We start from the raw sequence: 17,435 nt of genomic DNA, 5'->3' as shown, positions 1-17,435 counted from the left end.
TTCTCGGCTGAAAAACAAAGAATAGACAAGCTAAAAAAATTTAAAAACAGAACTACACAAGAAGATTGTCAAGCATTGGCACATACTCTGGCACACTACTAAAAGCACAGACTACTGCATATAGGGACAGAATGGTGCAGTGGTTTCTGCACCTGCAGTGATAATGCTATGCCCAAACTATGTGACAACGTCTCAATCTACACCTTTCCATCATGTTTTATAGATAGGACAGAAATCAGGGAGATTCTGTGCCTACCCTTCATTACAGGGAAAAGGTCGCCTTTAAAAGGTAAACCTTATACTCCAGAGGTGAAATGCCATTTCTAAATGTGGAATTGGAAGCAAGTTCTCCATCCCCTTAAGTACCTCTGTACTCCTCGAGAGATGCCCAGCTTCTTTCCCAAGAGTCTCTCACTGCAGCAGTCTACCAGCCTCTTCAAGGTATACAGGCATTCACGGAAGGTAGAGAAAAAGGGATAATGACTAAGAATGCAAAGTGAGGTCAGGGTGCTATTGCGAGAGCGGTGAGTGCCTCTTGCTGGGTGTTTACTCCGAGGTGATCGATGCACTTCTGAGGCTGGCTCTGTGTTTGGCGGCTGCAGAGAACCACCACTCTCTGAACTCTCATTAGCCATCTCTTCTTGGGCAGCGGAAGTATCTCCAGATTTAGGTGCCTTCTGCCCATCACGGGTACGATGTCCTCCACTGTTTTCCCCCTTCTCCTTCGGCACACGCTTCTGGAAGGAGCGGTAGAAGTTGACACATATCCCATAACGAATGACACCTGAATCTTTGTCTGTGAGTGTGAAAACAAATGAAGTATCATCTCGCAGGCTCATGCGCTTTTGCCGTGCACTCAAACATCCCTCCGGCTGGCAAAAGAACACTACATCGGGAGGAAGAGGAAATTCAGTGTGATCTTCTAGAGGGTAACGACGTAGTAGTTCAGGTGTCTGTGCCACACTATCACTGCTTGGTTGTCTACAAGGAAAGGACATGAAAAGCAAAATCACTTTAGTACAGAAACACATTAGTTATACTTTTGTATAGCACAAAACCCACAGGAATCTTTGCTGTAACTGGACCATGAGGCAGTACTCTTTCCAGCAGAAAGGTAGTAAAGGAGATAAGAAATGAAATTCTGACCAGGAGCAACATGAAGGAATCTATGGACTTACAAAACAAAAGACCATGCACCCAGTGGTATCATCCTGATTGACAAAGAAACTTGTAAAGCAAGGTGTTAATTTCTTGTAAAACCTACTGTACGGCAGAGACAAATAAAAAAGAGAAAGTTGTCCTCAGAAAGAGGAGATGGTGGGAGACCGCCTTCTTCACAGTAAGAGGTCTAGCATTTGGTTCCCTACTAGATGACTCCACTCTAACATAAAAAAGAGACTAACAGTGCAATCCTAAAGAAAGTTACGCCAGCCTAAGCCCATTCATTTCAACTGGCTTAGACTAAAGTAGCTCTGCATAGGATTGCACCACATAATATACTGGGCCAAGAGAGTGTGGGAGAAAAGGAGAGCCAACAGAGCATCACATGCCAGACCACCCAATGAGTTTGTGGTTGGCAAAGATTTCATATTTCAGTTGTCTCCAATTGATGCCTAGATATGGCCTCCTCTCCCTTTTGTTTGCCATTTAGTGACCATTTCCTTCTTCTAATCCATCTCACTGGCCACTTCGAATCTAAAACACATTCTCAAACAAAGTTATCCAAGGCAAATCACATCTCAACTGCCGTTAATTACCTGGCCCCAATAATTACGAGATAATCCAGTAACCGAGGGCAGTTCTTCTTTTTCTGCACCATTGTCTTCCCTCCTTCTCTAGGTCATCTCAGTGAACTTCTTTTTCATTGGATCAATTAGCATCTAGTAAGTGCTTCAGAGGAAAAGAATGATCACGGAAACTGTGACATCAACCTACAACCAAGAGAAATTTGTGTTCACATATTGCACTTCAATCACAAAAAGCAACATGTCATAAGACAGTGTGATCACACAGAGTGTCCATACTTTTCACACATGGACTGAAAAATGATTGAAATAGGTAAGTACACTGGAGAGGAATAAATCTTAGCCAAAAGCTGATTTACACCAGGTATAATTACCTTTAGAAGACTACAGAAGAAAGAGTCCCACTGTGGAAGTGATCTGAAAAAAGTGCTGGCATCATTCATTAATTGGGTCAGTTGTGAACAAGCCACACAGGTAGACATATGGGTTTCTCAAACAGCACACAAGCCCTGCTCAGGCTTATAATGAACTTCTGGAATTCACTGCTATTGGATGAGGTCATGGTCCATTAGTTTAAATGACTCTGAGAAAGGATTAAACAAATAACTGGAGGCAGTGACGCTGACACATTCTGCATTTAGAAACAGCATACTAGTGAAAACTGGCTGTCTGACACAAGCAATGTTGAAAACATATAAGAGTAGATAGGAATTGGCCTGAACCAGTAGCACAATTCCTTACATACACACTGATATACCCTACCTGGATGCTAGCCCTGATGTGGATGGCCCAAGCTCATAAAATCTCAGAAGCTAAACAGGACCGATCCTAGTTAGTATTTGACTGGGAGAACCAGGGTCGCTATGCAGAGAAAAGCAGTGGCAAACCATCTCTATTAGCCTCTTGTTTTGAAAATCCTACTGGGTTGCTGTAAGCCAAGACTTTACAAGACACATACTGGCCATTTCTGCTGTTAACGTATTATGGCTTTTTTTGCAACCAAGGCCATATTATGAGCATTCTTAAGAAAAGCTCTCCAGGCCTAATCAGCTTGAAAGTGAATTCCTAAATAACAAAACTGAGTTATTGGCTCTAAAGCCTTCTGATTGATTTGTCAATTATACTTCACTCATGATTTCTGGGGACGAAGAAAAAACCACACATGTGCAGCATTGCCAGGATAAACAAACTTCATCTACTTTTGGAAATAGCCCTTGGAGGTGCTGCAAGCACAGGAACTTCTGTGGTCAGTCTTAAAATGACCACAGCAGCATGGAGCCTACTGAAGCTGATTCAAAATGGCAGGCACTACTATAGAAACAGGCAAGTCTGGCAAGTCTTGATGCATTATAAATGCTATTTTATCAATGGTCCATGTTTAATGGTGCACAGAAAGATGTTTTTGATGAAGGCTGTGCTTAAAAACTATTTTTAAAAACTATTAAGAGAATCTGAAGCAGAGCATTCCACTACAAACAAGGTCTAGGAAGAAATGGTGGATTAATTCAGAAATCTCCAGAGATCTTTAGGTGAGACAGAGAATAGCAAAAATGGTATATAGGAGGAAGGCTGAAACCCCTACCTCACCTGCACTGCAGTGCTGATCCAAATTGGGTCCTGTGATATTCAAGAAATTAGTCCATAGCAGCTGACAACTGACTGAGGGAAAAGATGGTCGGGTTGGTGGACCCCAACACAGGGGAAAAAAACTAGCCTGGCCCCAGGAGGAGATTAAAACAGGGGTGATTCATCTCCTCATGTTCTTCTTTCATGTCAAAATGAGGCCAACCCAATACTTGCTTCATGTGAAAATAAAGCTGACATATAAACCAATAAACATAGCAGCTGTACACCTGTCTTGTTCTAAATGTCATGGTTAAGTAGAGCTATTTGAACATGTGTTTTCCAAACTATAAACACTACACAATCCAGGCTCTAGGGCAGTTAATTAACATGCTATATCAGGCAGAAAGCTAACTAAAAATTAGAAACTTTTTATACAAAAATATAAGTCAATTAATTTGATTCCAAGCCTTGATTGAGAAGGTCTCCTCTGCTCAATGAAGCCTGAATTTACTACCAGCATATGAGCAGGGTCAACAGCAGCATATATTTGATCCCACATGTATATATTTCAATGCTAAACCTTCAGAGAAGTTGCACTTCAGAAGCATACCATCTGACATGCATTATTTATTTCTAGTAAAAGTAACTTCATCCAGGGAGCACATTTATCAGTTCAGTAGGTCACAGCCACTGTATGCTGAAGTAACTATAGTAGAGCAAGGGTTGCCAAACTTGTTTCTCCAGCAGTTCCTTTGGCAGCTTTATGAGAATCATCCCCAGATTTCAGTTCTAGAGATTTGTGGGGACAGGTATGATATTGTAAACTGTCAAGTACTGTTTACACATGGACACTAACAATATTTTAAAAGGCATCCTAACCCTCTCTAAAAGCTAAAAAAATTGGAGCCAAATAGCAGTGACTCACCATGGAGTGTCAACCCTATGTGGGAAGGGTGTTGCATTAGAATATAAAACTCACAGACGTATCTGATTAGCAGCTTTAGCATATTTCAAGTAACTGAAATGATCCAGTGAGAGGACAGGGATTGCAGAACATGAAATATTAATATCAAGAGCTCAGTTGTTAATTTCAAAAGTAGTTTTGTATAAGGGAGAAATGCTAACCTAGCTACTGTACACTGAAAATGCAAAGATATGTGGCACTCTCACTCCAGTTCTTAAATGGAAGGGATATGGGCTCATCAAAAACAAGTGAATGCTACAGAAATATCAAAGGGCAACCAGTTAAGTGGACAAGGCAAAAAGGACACCGATGCCACAGCATTGCTTCTAATAACTTTAAAATGTCTTTGAAAAAGCAGATTCAGCCTCATGCCAGTTGAAACACCATCCAGTGTCTACCAAGGTAAATTCTTGAATCTAGGTCTACCGTTCTTAATCAGCACTAAGACCTCCCGTTCTTCAATATCAACACCCCCATATCCACAATGAAGAACAGAGTATGGTTATCTTGGTTGCTTTAGCAACTGATTCTATTAATATTGTTACCAGGAGTACACAATTTCTGATTCTTTTTTCACAAGACATGTTTTCAGAAACACATATGCCCACAACAAATGTTTTGGTCATGTAGCCTTCACGCATGCAAAGCCTGGATAATAAGAGCCCCAGGTAATCTGATTCAGATCAGTCTCCATAGCAACTCAGTCTCTTGTCCCTAGATCACAAACCCATTACAGCTATTTATAGAGTAACTGCAGTCCCCATCCTACCTTGAAACACACACGTCTCTGAGCACCACCCACATTACAAACAAGATTCACCTGGGGACAATAGCTGCCTTGAACCACAATTAAACATTGCTTTCATAGTATCTGGAGGCCTTTATGACAGAATATTTGCAACATGCACTGATTACAAACTACCATTCACAAACGCCTTGCCATGTATAACTGAAGTGAACGCAGATAATTATCTCCGGTTAGCTGAACCAACCATATGCTTATACTACAATCCACTGTTTCCCTAACATGCTTACAAGAAGTCTGGACTTTTGGTTCATTTTCTCCAGAAATATCCTCTAAAGTCTAACACAAGGCCCCAAACCAGTGTGTTTTGCAAGCATTCAGTATGCAAAGAACTAGTCCCACATTCTTTTCACTTATACCTATTACATTGTTATACATATTACATCACTATTATACCAGCTGAAAGCAGATTATTACTGCCTCAATGTGCTGGCAATTTTTATGTAAAGCTGTATAAAATACAATGTTTTATTGTAAAGAACAAAATTAGGCAACATTTTCCTTTTCCATGATTTATTTTTAAGATATATTCCCAAGTTAAATGTTACACTGAGAAATAGTATGTATTTGTCTGTTAGACAAGTAGGTCAAGTAAGCCTTCATGTGACAGGCAGAGGGGTCATGTTTCAGGGGAAAATGAAAAATGATGAAGCAGTTTTTGTGCACACAAGGCATAACCTCAGGAGAACTGCATATACACATGTCAAACCACATACAAATTATTAAAAATAACTATTCTGGAACAAATTCCTCCTCACCAGAGGCTGTGTTTCTTTGGATGCAATACGCCGGAAGCTCTTTCCCATTTGTTATCTAAGCGCAAGAGACTTTTTGATCATCGGGCTCCCCTTGAGCACCATCTTATCAAAAGAGGCTACAAATATTTAAAAGGAGTCAAGTTAACTAAACTTCTCCTGCATGATATTGATCCAGAAATAACTAAATTAGTGGCAAAGGTTTTAGTAGAAGAAATGATTCAAATACATTTTAAATATGAAGAACCAACACAGTCCTCAGGAAATTCAACTAGTTAAAATGATGGTTTATATTTTAATGTATTGTCGAAGGCTTATATTTTAGTTCGCTGATGAAAGGAACCACAACTAACCTTTTAAGTCTTCTTTTATACTTATAATGCCAATAATGCTAATTTGAACTTGTACCATCGATTCTGCATTTCACATAGTAATGAAACTGCCAATGTTAACAGACCGTGCTGGTGCAGAGTCCAACGCACAAACATTTCAAATTACACAGAACACCACAAAGTCACAATGTCCACAGAAAATTGAGCCTAAAAGGGAAACTTCCTATTAATTAAGGCCAGGGGAGGTTTTACACTGTAAGGAAGAAGGCGAGAAGAATTCTAGAGAATCTGGAAAGAAGAGGCCAGATAGGGTAAACAAACAAAGATCTGAAGAAACCACAGACAGTGGAGAGGTGAAGCTGAAGAAAGGACATTCTATCAGTTGTGATTTCTATTATGGGGTTGCAGTCTTTTTGAAAGAACAGGGCTGCAATTTGAAGGTCCTCTTGAAACCAGCCAGTCTACCAAATAAGCAGGTGGCAGCTGTAACCATGAGGGCCTTTCACCAGTTTCAGCTGTAGCCTTTCCTGGCCCCTATGGTACATACCCTGGTTATATCAAAATTAGATTGCTCTGTCTGGAGCTGCCCTGGAAAAGTGTTCGGAAGCTTCCATTGGTGTTGCCCAGATGTTCACATCTGCACTTGCTCTCAATCTGTTTTCAGGCAAAATTCAAAGTGCTGGTGTTGACCTTTAAAGCAGTGGTGGGATCCAAAAATTTTAGTAACAGGTTCCCATGGTGGTGGGATTCAAACAGTGGCGTAGCGCCAATGGGGCTGGGCGGGACACAACGGGGGCACGGCTGAGCATTCTGGGGGCGGGGCACTAATAATTTCTCTGTTACTATAAAAAACTCTTACTGTAAAAAAAAGTTCCTAATTTCCAGCTGGTATCTTTCTGTCCAAAATTTAAACTCATTATAGCAAGTCCTATCGTCTACTGCCAACAGAAACAACTACTTCTCCTCTAATTGATTGCCTGTCAAATACTTAATACTTAATTTTGTTTATAGAAATCAAAAGAAGGATACTTTCCTTAAACAAGGTACTTTACCATATTACTAAAACATGTTTTTAAAACAGTCCAACAGGGAGAATTATCCCGTTTTCTACCTTCGCTAACCAGCCACATAGGAAACAACAGGACTGTATGATTTTTGGACCTAATGGAATTTCTAATGGAAAAGTAAACCCAATTAGTAACCCCCTCTCGGCACACACAAATAATTAGTAACCCACTCTCGGGAACTGGTGATAACCTGCTGGATCCCACCTCTGCTTTAAGGCCCTATATGACATTTGACCAGCATACCTGAAGAACTGCCTACTCCCTTAGAGAACAAACCTGATAGGTCCAGTCATCTTCTGAGGCCCTGCTTCAGGTAACCCGACCTTCTGAGATTAGTCAATAAGCGGGGGTCTTCTCAGTCACAGTACAAAAACTCCGGAATCTCTCCCCAGGGAGATTCATCTATCCCTTTCCCACCAGTGGGTGAAGACTTTGACTGATTATGCACAAGGTGTTTGCTGTGTGGTGGAGGCGATTATTAGCCGTGGCAAGATTTCTTGTATTTCCTCTAGCCCAGCTTTCACTTTCCACTCTCTCTGCAGCAAGCAAATCCACTTGTAGCACAATTTTAGTTTCAAAAAAATTAAATAACCATATCAATAGATCAATAAATCAACACTAAAAAATGTAAAAATAATAAGACTAGTCAATCAGTCTAAATACCCAATTTGCCCTTGCATTTGATCAACAAACTGAGATATCTCCAGCCTTGTAGTTTTATACACAAGCAACCAGACCACATGGAGAAAAGCCCATTGGTTAATAGACTGACGACAGTTCACGCTGTCCTTTTGCAGTTTTGCAGTTTGCATGCCACCACTACTCCCCCCTCACTTCCCACCACCATAAAAGACAATCAGTGTTTGTGCAAAGTGTACAGATGCCATATTCAAGACTTTTCTTTAATAGTTCGCCTTTTTTATGCTGATATACTGATCTATCAATGGATTGATATATTGATCTATTAATAAGGTTAAAGATAAAAAATAAAGATTATATTAAAAATTAAAGCATACATGTGCAACAGACAACTTGCAAAACATCGCCCTCCATCCCCTGGACACAAGCAAAAAGCCAGCTGATGGGTAACGCCTGCTCTGCTGCAAACAGGGTAGGTAATAATGCCAACCATGCCCCCAAACAAAGATTCGCCAGCCAATTCGCTTTAAAGTCATGGGAACTTTGCCATTCGTAATTGGCCTTTGTAAAATATTGTATTATAGTGAGCAAATCTGACCTCAGCAACTTACAGTTGCTAATTTTTTTTTATTCAGTGGACATTCTTTAAAAAGGAATTGTTAAAATTACCATACTCACCTGAAAGAAAGACTTTTTAAATCTTTTCTGACTTTCGAAAGTGGGGGAGTTGTCTTTCACTCTGATAAAGAACTCTGCTGAGTGGCTTCTAGCTGAGGTTGTGTGAGGCTGTTGTGAGAGGTTATCCTCTTATAGTGCATGTGAAAAGTATTGGGAGAAAGCACACAACGAGAGTGCTGGGAAAAGCACAGACTGAATTCAATCTTAGCAGAGAGAAATGGCACTGAAAGCAATGCAGCACTAACAACCTCTGCCTTTAGAGTTTCAGGCAAGAATAAGAGTCAGGTGGACTCACCAGGTACTTTTTCTGCAGACTGTGCAAGCTTTTGAGGTCTTGTTTTGCTGGCAACTTTCAAAGCAGAGCTCTATTACTCCCTTATACTGTTTTAGGCATGCAAGGTATGAATGAAACAGGATGGCTATATGATGGTTTCAGCACACTTTGCCTATTACAAAACCCATATGCTAAATATTTGAGTCTAGAAACATTTAGTAAGTCTAATATTTCCTTCCTTCCAAATGATGGTTTCGTTTACGTATACCTGATGTTTTAAGCACCACAGCAAAGCTGCAAGTACATGAAAAATTTCAGATAAACTGCACAGAACAAATTACAAGTAATTGGAACATCTTTTTTCTCGTCTTTCACGGTTGCAGAAAAAATGAGGTAAGTCATTCTGTCTGCTGCGCAGTCACATAAGCTTTATAAGCATAAACAACAGACAGCAATGCTGGCAGCTGACATTTGAGTTCTATCCAGCAGTGGCTCCTGACAAGGCGTGAGGATTAGAACTGACCCAGAATTGATGGCTTAAGCACCTGCCAACAGAATTACTCACTGTCAAAGCCATATGATTTTGCCACCTAGCCAATAAATTAAAAACAATCATCAGCGCTCATGAGCACGATGGTAACTTGGAGGCTGCTAGGCTCCCATATATGTCACCTTGAAGGCTGGGGATCCACTGTTTATTTTAATTACTCACTTTCCATCTCAGGGAGAAAGATGGCATATGAGTACAGTAAATAAATGCTCATGCACCACCATTTTTCTCACCAGAGGAATATGCCAAATTAGAATTTTAATGTAATAGTAGGATTGATCCATTTAGTGTAGCAAAAACGGTCAATTATCTGAACATGCATTTGTCATGTACACTGTGCACATTAAAATGTAATACACATACTGTATACTAATAGCTGAACTACAACGCATAGCAAGGAACTACATGACTAAAAAGGAAAAATGTGTCATGTCAAGATAACTGTTTTACTGCAGCCTTCTAGGCACCATTTGCCCAAGTGCATGTGCCATTAAAAACTGCCTCCAGGATCTAGAGTTGCCAGCCACTGGCTGTAAACCAATAGAAGTTGGGGGGTGACGGGGGGGGGTGCCATCAGTAAAAGACATCACATGCCAGGAAAACCCAGAAGTGACATCACACCTCTCTAGCAAAAGTAAAAGAGTTTCCAGCAGTTCCTAGAGCCGTGGTGGCAAACCTTTGCCAATTGGCCATGCTGGCAGGGGCTGATGGGAATTGTAGTCCATAACATCTGGAGTGCCAAAGATTCACCACCACTGTCCTAGAGGGAACAGTTTTTAAAACATTATTTTTCTCTTGATGGCTGCAGGAGTGGCAGCAGAAAACAGGTACTGGACGCAAAGGATCCCCTAGCAGGAAAATGGCAGCCCTTCCAGAATCCCTTCTTCCAGTGCTATCTTAAGTTGATTTCTTCATCTTGAGAACAAATGTTTCTAAATTGGTCTTTTTCACTAAAATGTTTGAAACCGCAGTTCTAAGCTTTAATTTGTTTAGCAAATTTGTTTAGCAAATAAAGACAATTCTTTCAAATGTTCGCAAAGACTCTTCCCTGAATAATCTTGAACATCTCTCCCATGAGCTTTTCTCAATGTTTGTAATAAGCCAAATCTCCTCAATTATGCTTAGAACCCACTATTTTCCACCCCCAATTATTTTTAAACACTTTTTTTGTGAATAACGCCCTGGTAGAAATACATTGATTCAACAAGACAATTTCATTTCAAAGATAATAGAGCAGAGTGTAATACAGGTTTTTTAATTACAAATTTACATGGCCTTTCAGGTGATTTAGGTCGTTTCCCCACTCACCTTTTGTTGTGCGGTAGTTGCAGCAAATAAACCGGGGGCCTGCTGCATTCCCCACTACATAAGTGGCAGCAACGCAGTGACCCCGACTCTGCCGCTCGCTGTCCTCCTCAGCACGTGTCATTTCTACCCCTGGATGGTTGAGCAACAGTTCTGAAACCCCCATGGCGAATGCAGGGGAGAGCAAGGCAGTGGGGAAGCCGGGGGTCACTGCAGGTTTGAATTTCCCGCCACACATGGTGACGTGGACCAATCAGGGCACTGCGGGGCGTGAGCAATGCGCACGAAGCATTTCCTTCTGCCTTTTTTTACCATGAAATCACTCGTCTGCATGTCGCTCTGAGGACACGCAGACACAGCTTCTTTTCATTGCTCATTCAGAACATTCATTGTTCATTCATAACACTGGGTTTGCCATTGTCATAAGTCGCCTTTGGCTCTGGCAACATCCATCTCAGTGGATGAAGGAAATGGTTGCTACGAGGTTCCCTTCCATGGGTGAGGCCATGTCCCTTGTCTTTTGAGAGGTGGGACAGAATAATTTGGGAGGGACTGCCACTTCCTCACCAGGATCGGCTGCTGGCATTTTCCTAAAAATCCCACAAAAATGGTTGCAGCCTGCATAATATTGATATAAGGAATACCAATGTTACATTTAAAGAGCTAAACCCCCCCCCCCCCCCCCCATGGCAACTTTCATTCTTGGCTTGGATGGAGGAGCGACCCAAAAGAGCGGGCAGATAAGCCGCACAAGCTGCACAGCGGGCAGTGGAGCACCTCCTCACTTGTAAACAAGAAAATGTGAGGAGACATTCATCTCATGAAATGGAGGAGAAAGGAAAGTGGGCACTTCTGTGTTCCGCAAATTTTCACGCTGCAGCGCGACAGCCAATCAGAAACCATTTTTTTAAAAGGAAAAAAGGCACTGGTTCAGTTTGCGATGACGACTGTACATGTCGACGATTTCAGGTTTTTTTTAACCAAATTCCGCCCACAAACCGGCGCTCCAGCCAATCGGAACAGAGAAGGGCCCTGCCGATGGCCACTGAACACACAGTTGTGGGGAATGCTGCATGTCATGAAGCTCACGGCTGCCGTGAGGTTTACCACAGGGACAAGCTGCGGTGGGGAGTCAGACCTCGCGCTCAAAAGCACCGATTCAAAGGAGTGCGGTTTGGCTCCACGTTATTTTTTAAAGTGGGGAAATGACCATAGTTGCTATCCAATCATTGCGAGATGACATTTGCTCTGGAAAGATGTTCATGATCACCATTCTTCAGGAAACTACAGTAAAAGTCCTGTGCAACTTTCAAAAAATATACCTCTATCAAGAATATTTTTATGGAATTGATAGTTGTTATGTCATGTATGACAACAGAGAACATACTTGCTAAGTGTAACAAAACAACTACCTCCCAGCAAACAAACTTTACCAAAGTACATTCTTATTTATCTTTTATACTATAAATTATAAACATTTTATCTGTGTAAACAATCTGCCTTTTGAAAGGCTGAAAGTACTTTATATAAAATATGTAAACACCTTAATAAAACAAAAATTAACCTGTCAAAAATTAAAACATATTACACGACCCAAACATAAAAAATCATCTGACAAAACCTTACCAAGCATCTAACGGAGGAGGAGCAAGCTGGCTGGAACACACCATAGAACCAAGCTGCAACAGAAATATCTTAACCTCTACAAATGACTGAGAAGATCCATCCTTTATAGACTCCACCTCATGAGTAAGCAAGTCTTTGAGGAAGCCCTCTCTTAAGGATTAGGGGGGCATGTATATAAGGAAGGCACACAATTTTAGCTATTGGTTGTGGTGGGTTTTCCGGGCTGTGTGGCTGTGGTCTGGTGGATCTTGTTCCTAACGTTTCGCCTGCATCTGTGGCTGGCTTCTTCAGAGGTGTATCACAGAGGGAAGTCTGTTACACACTGTGTCCAGTGGTTCCTATGTAGACCTTTCCACAGCTACAGGGTATGCGATAGACTCCTGCAGACTGGGCTCTGCAGACTAACTGCTACTCCACAACAGAAATCTACTCCACAACAGACATCAGAAGAGCTTTAAGACCAAGAGAAACCCAGAGGACTGAGGAGAAACAGCCCACCACAGGAAAAATATTTCTACCATACATCAAGGGAATCACTGATCAAATAGGGAAACTGATGAAGAAACCTACAAACCATCTTCAAACCTACCAGGAAAATACAGCAGATGCTACGCTCAGCAAAGGACAAGAGAGACCCCCTCACTTCTGCAGGAGTCTATCGCATACCCTGCAGCTGTGGAAAGGTCTACATAGGAACCACAAAACGCAGCATTAAGGATGTTCATGCCACTTTTTGGTTCCCAGTTTTTTCTCCCTGTATGTGATCTCTGAGAATGATTCTGGCCTTCTGAGCAGCTGCTCATACTGTAACCATCTTTCCCTATGGATTTCTATGTGCAATGTTTCAGAACAATAAACACAAATAAAGTATCTCTGTTGAAGGATAGACACACAAACAAAATATCTAAAAACTGGACTGGGGCAATATAATGATATCTCAAACCAAGTCGGGAATGGTGTCTGATAGAAAATGGGCTTCTGTTGTGTAAACTACAAAACTTGATCATAATCTGACTGCAGGTCAGCATGTCAATAGCAACAATCTGAAGTGCATCAATGACCCAAAACAATGCCACGTGAAGCCAATCATTCTTTACATGAGTCTGAAATGTGACTAGTTCAACAGCAATAAAATTAACTGTTCTAAATACAATCCCAGGAACTATGGGCTTTTGCGCATTCTCAGTTTCCTCGCATCTAACTTCCTATTTCTTTGGGATTTTGCCCCCTCTGTTGATCAACTAGACATCACTCAGCTTTAACCAAGTGTTTTTCTCTGCAATTTAAATCAGCAGCTTTTTGTGCTTGATAAAAATTGGTGTTGTGCCAAATTGAAAGAGAGAGAAAAATCCTTGAAGAACTGGGAAAAAAGCAAAGAAACAGGAAAGGAGATGCAAGGAAACTAAAAATGGGTAAAAGCCCTGAATATAGCTCCTGTTATGGAAACAACAAGGAATGTGCTACATGAAAGGTTCTAAGTACATTTGTGAAATATTAAGATCAAGGCTCCAAATGTCTGAACTACCGGTATGTTTACAGCTGCAGGAATAAATCAAGGTTCTGACTCAGGGGTGGGATCCAGCAGGTTCTCACAGGTTCCCGAGAGTAGGTTACTAATTATTTGTGTGTGCCAAGAGGGGGTTACTAATTGGTGATTTTGCCACGTGATTTTTGCCTTAGTTACGCCCCTCCTCTCAGCAGTAGTGCGCAGAACTTGAAGCAGTCTAGAAGGAGGTGTATCTAGTTGCAGGGGAAGTTTGCGCTTGCGTGCATTTGTTTTCGCCTTATGATTTATGCAGAAGGGTTGCGTCCTTATATAGTGTGTTTTGTTTCTTTATTGCCCAGCCACCACTCTGTCGCAGTTCCTACCAGCCCCAATGGCGCTACGCCACAGCTCTGGAATCTCACCCACCAATGTAAAACCTATTACTAAACATTTTGGATCCCACCACTGTTCTGACTGTATTCTTCCACTGATGTATCCCAACTATTGCCAGCTTTGTCATCTGTTGAAACTCTTTGCCCTCACAGACTCAGCGCTTATCTGAATGCTGTGGAGTCAGTTTATTTTCTTCTGTACGTTGCTAAAATACCAATGATTTTCAAGGGAAAGTGCTGATGTCATCAGTGCCATTATTGATCATATCACAGGGCTCCCCTTTTCTTTAAAAAAAGAAAAGGCCTTAAAATATCAACATAATGTTGTAGTGCTACACTGGAAGTTGATGCAGGTTCTCTGAATTCCCAGCTTTCATTTTTTGTAAAGGTAAGTTATTTGTTTCCTTCAAGGAGATATAAGGAAGAGACTAGATACTCTTAAGAAAAATGAAATCTGGGAATTCAGACAACCTGCTTAAATTATCATTACAAAATTAGTGTTATAAAGATATTTTAAGGTCTTTTTTAAAAAAATGAAATCATTGCCTCAGTAGTTTAACAGTGACAAAGTCTAATATTCAAAAAGTGGGATGGAGGAGTGTGAGAGCAGACAGGACAAAGAAAACGAATAGCAACTTTATGCACTAGGAAAAAGCTGACCCAAAATCTGCTTCCAGAAAAAGATTGCGGCAAAAGTGGTTTCAAAAGAACGTGGGGAAAAAATAAGCAAAAACTAAAGACACAAAAATGCATGTGGGAATCAGGAGATAAACGGAAGCAGTATGGGGGCAATACCAATAGAAAAAATCCATGCAAAAAAGCCCTCAAAGCCCAACGATCCTAAGTTTCACATTGGTAACTGAAGGAATACTTTTAAGTTCTCCAGTATATGAATACTGGAACAGAAAAAAACAGAAATAAAACACTATTTTTAAGCCCATGTCTGAAAGTCAATATGTGTCTGAATGTTTTTATACCCCAAGAAACCTCAGAATGCTTTCATGTGATATGAGCCCTTCTGCTACTTCTGTGGATACATGAATGGTAATAGATGCAGGACAGAAAATAAACAGAAGCTTTTTTAAAAGTATACAGTAAAAGACTGACTAAAACATACATTTATATTACAGCTGCAGGAACTACTACAGTTCTCATGTGACATGTCCTTCATCTCCATTACCAATCAACTTAATAGGACTTACTCCTAAATATACAATTCAGATTCCAGCCAAAGGATGCAGTCAAAGCTCATTTACTAGAGTGGAAGTTCCACTGAAGTCCATACTTACTTTTTAGCTTTGTACTATAAAATTTCTCAAAATGTTCTAGCATTTTCCCTTCAAAAGAGGGGTGAAATGTGCTACTAATATTTCAAGGGCCTGTGTTTTTCTGATGAAAACACATTTGTGGGAGACATCGTACAAACAAAGTACATAAGGAACTATTTACATTACACAAGAGTTCCATGAGATTATCACCAGAAAACCAAACAGAGTTGTGGCCTTATAACATGTAACCTAGACAGTCTACTTGGCTATAGTGCCAGCTGAATACCCAACAACACTCAATAATGCCCCCCTTGACAATTAATTTCCTTCTCTTTCATGTTGATATTAACCCTGAGTCAACAGTGTCTTCAAATCTTACGAACCACCATCTCTTCCAGCTGAACAAACTGGAGCTCAGAAAAAATAAACCAGAATATACATCACCAACACCTCCTGAAAAGGCATAACAAATGCACAGGTTCTTGCTTTTTCTTTGCAGAGTGCAAGATGACCCAAGGACTCCAGGATACAAACCACACCTCTAAGAAACATCTCCACTGACAGCAGCACTGAACTCTGGGTCTGCATTTTAACACCTTCCTCTCACCAGTGACCTTGCCCAGATAGTTAAATAGAGCGAGTCCAGGGAGAGCAGCTGCAGAGGTGTCTATCAGCATTACCCACCTCCAAAGGATGGCTGGAGTGGGGATTAAGAGGGCTGTCTACTCAAACCCATCACCACATACACATGTGTATGTCACCCCAGAGTCACCCCAGAGAAGGGGGAACACGGGGGGGGGGGGGAGCTACTCAAATCACACATAGATTCTATACAGCTGCCTCTGGCCCCTACAGCAGCCATCTAATGCCCAAGCCTTATTATCCCTGCTCTCTTCCTCCAAACTCCCCGTTCCTTAAGCAGCACCTATCACCCCCTCCCTCCTTAAACGCACAAGCAACACAATTCTGCGTCGGTTGCCGACCTTTTTCCACCTGCCATTCCAGGCCCCACACTCGCATCGCCCTCCCCCGCCCCCAGCATCCGTGCTTCGTCACGCAGCGCTCCCCGCAGCCACCTCTTTCCTAGAGCAAACAAGTACACACAAAACCCAGGAATAAAACGAGTCCCCCCACCCTCGTCTTTGCATTTTGCTCACCTGTCCGGAGCAGCTGCAGTGTCACGTTCCCCAGAAACCCTCGTCTCAGGCAGGCAGGCACAACGAACCCAGGAAGCAGAAACCGGCCTCCCTCCTCGGCGCCCCTCGCTTAAACCTGCGCCTCCCAGCCGTTTCCCACATATGTCGCAGCAGGCAGTCTTAGACCCCCAGGCCTGCTCTTCTCACCTGTCAGCGGAGGCCGCATCATCCTCCTGCCCCTCCTCGTCGCACGCAAGCGCCGCTCCGCCAACCCTCCCCACCAGTTCCGCCTCGAAAGCCGGAGCGGAGCGAAGCGGGGCGGAGCGAGCCGATAAGCGGGTGGGACGACGGCAAACGAACCACTCCGCCGCGCAACGGCGAAAGAAGTGCGCCTACGTCCGAAGTGGCCGGAAGGGGCGCTGTGGAGTCATTGGGCCTTGAGCACCATGGCCAGCGCAGCTTCCACTTTCCCGGAGGGAAATGCTCAAGCTGTCCCTGACTCGTGCACTGTTAAAGCGCTCTTCAAAGAGTTACAATCACAATGGTGATCAAATAATTATCCAAAGAGTAGCAGGCACTTTTTAATAGAAAAATCGCCACCTGAGAAGCTACCACCACCAATGCCATTCATCAACATAAGGATTTACTGGGGACTGGGTAGAAGTGAGAAATAGATTATTTTAAATTGATACTCCTGAATTCATATGATTTTTACATGTGAGTGAACGAAATAACACCACTTTCATGTTGTAGATCATGACTTAGTCTATAGGCAGCACCACAAAAATAATGCATCTGTAGCATTGTGGTACCACCATGGTGCAAAAGCATGGATGCAATGCATAAT

General features: G+C 41.9%; 1 protein-coding gene across 50 annotated transcripts in view; it reads right to left on the bottom strand.

Moving 5' to 3' along the window:
* Positions 1-16,918, bottom strand: part of MADD (MAP kinase activating death domain) — a 97,494-nt gene extending 80,576 nt beyond the window's left edge. For 26 of the 50 annotated variants that reach the window (XM_048483854.1, XM_048483846.1, XM_048483851.1 and 23 more), the window contains exons 1-3: positions 16,610-16,856; positions 1,758-1,931; positions 367-981 (exon numbers count right to left, since the gene is read on the bottom strand). In XM_048483854.1, coding sequence (XP_048339811.1) covers positions 367-981; positions 1,758-1,819 — 677 coding nt within the window. In that variant the 5' untranslated portion in view covers positions 1,820-1,931; positions 16,610-16,856. Of the gene's footprint in view, positions 1-366; positions 982-1,757; positions 1,932-16,609 lie in introns of all 50 variants that reach the window. The other 24 variants (XM_048483889.1, XM_048483859.1, XM_048483864.1 and 21 more) reach the window with 4 other exon arrangements.
* Positions 16,919-17,435: the final 517 nt, after the last annotated feature.

Source organism: Sphaerodactylus townsendi, linkage group LG02 (assembly GCF_021028975.2).
Source record: "Sphaerodactylus townsendi isolate TG3544 linkage group LG02, MPM_Stown_v2.3, whole genome shotgun sequence".
NCBI lineage: Eukaryota > Metazoa > Chordata > Lepidosauria > Squamata > Sphaerodactylidae > Sphaerodactylus > Sphaerodactylus townsendi.
This window is presented reverse-complemented; position numbering and strand designations above follow the sequence as displayed.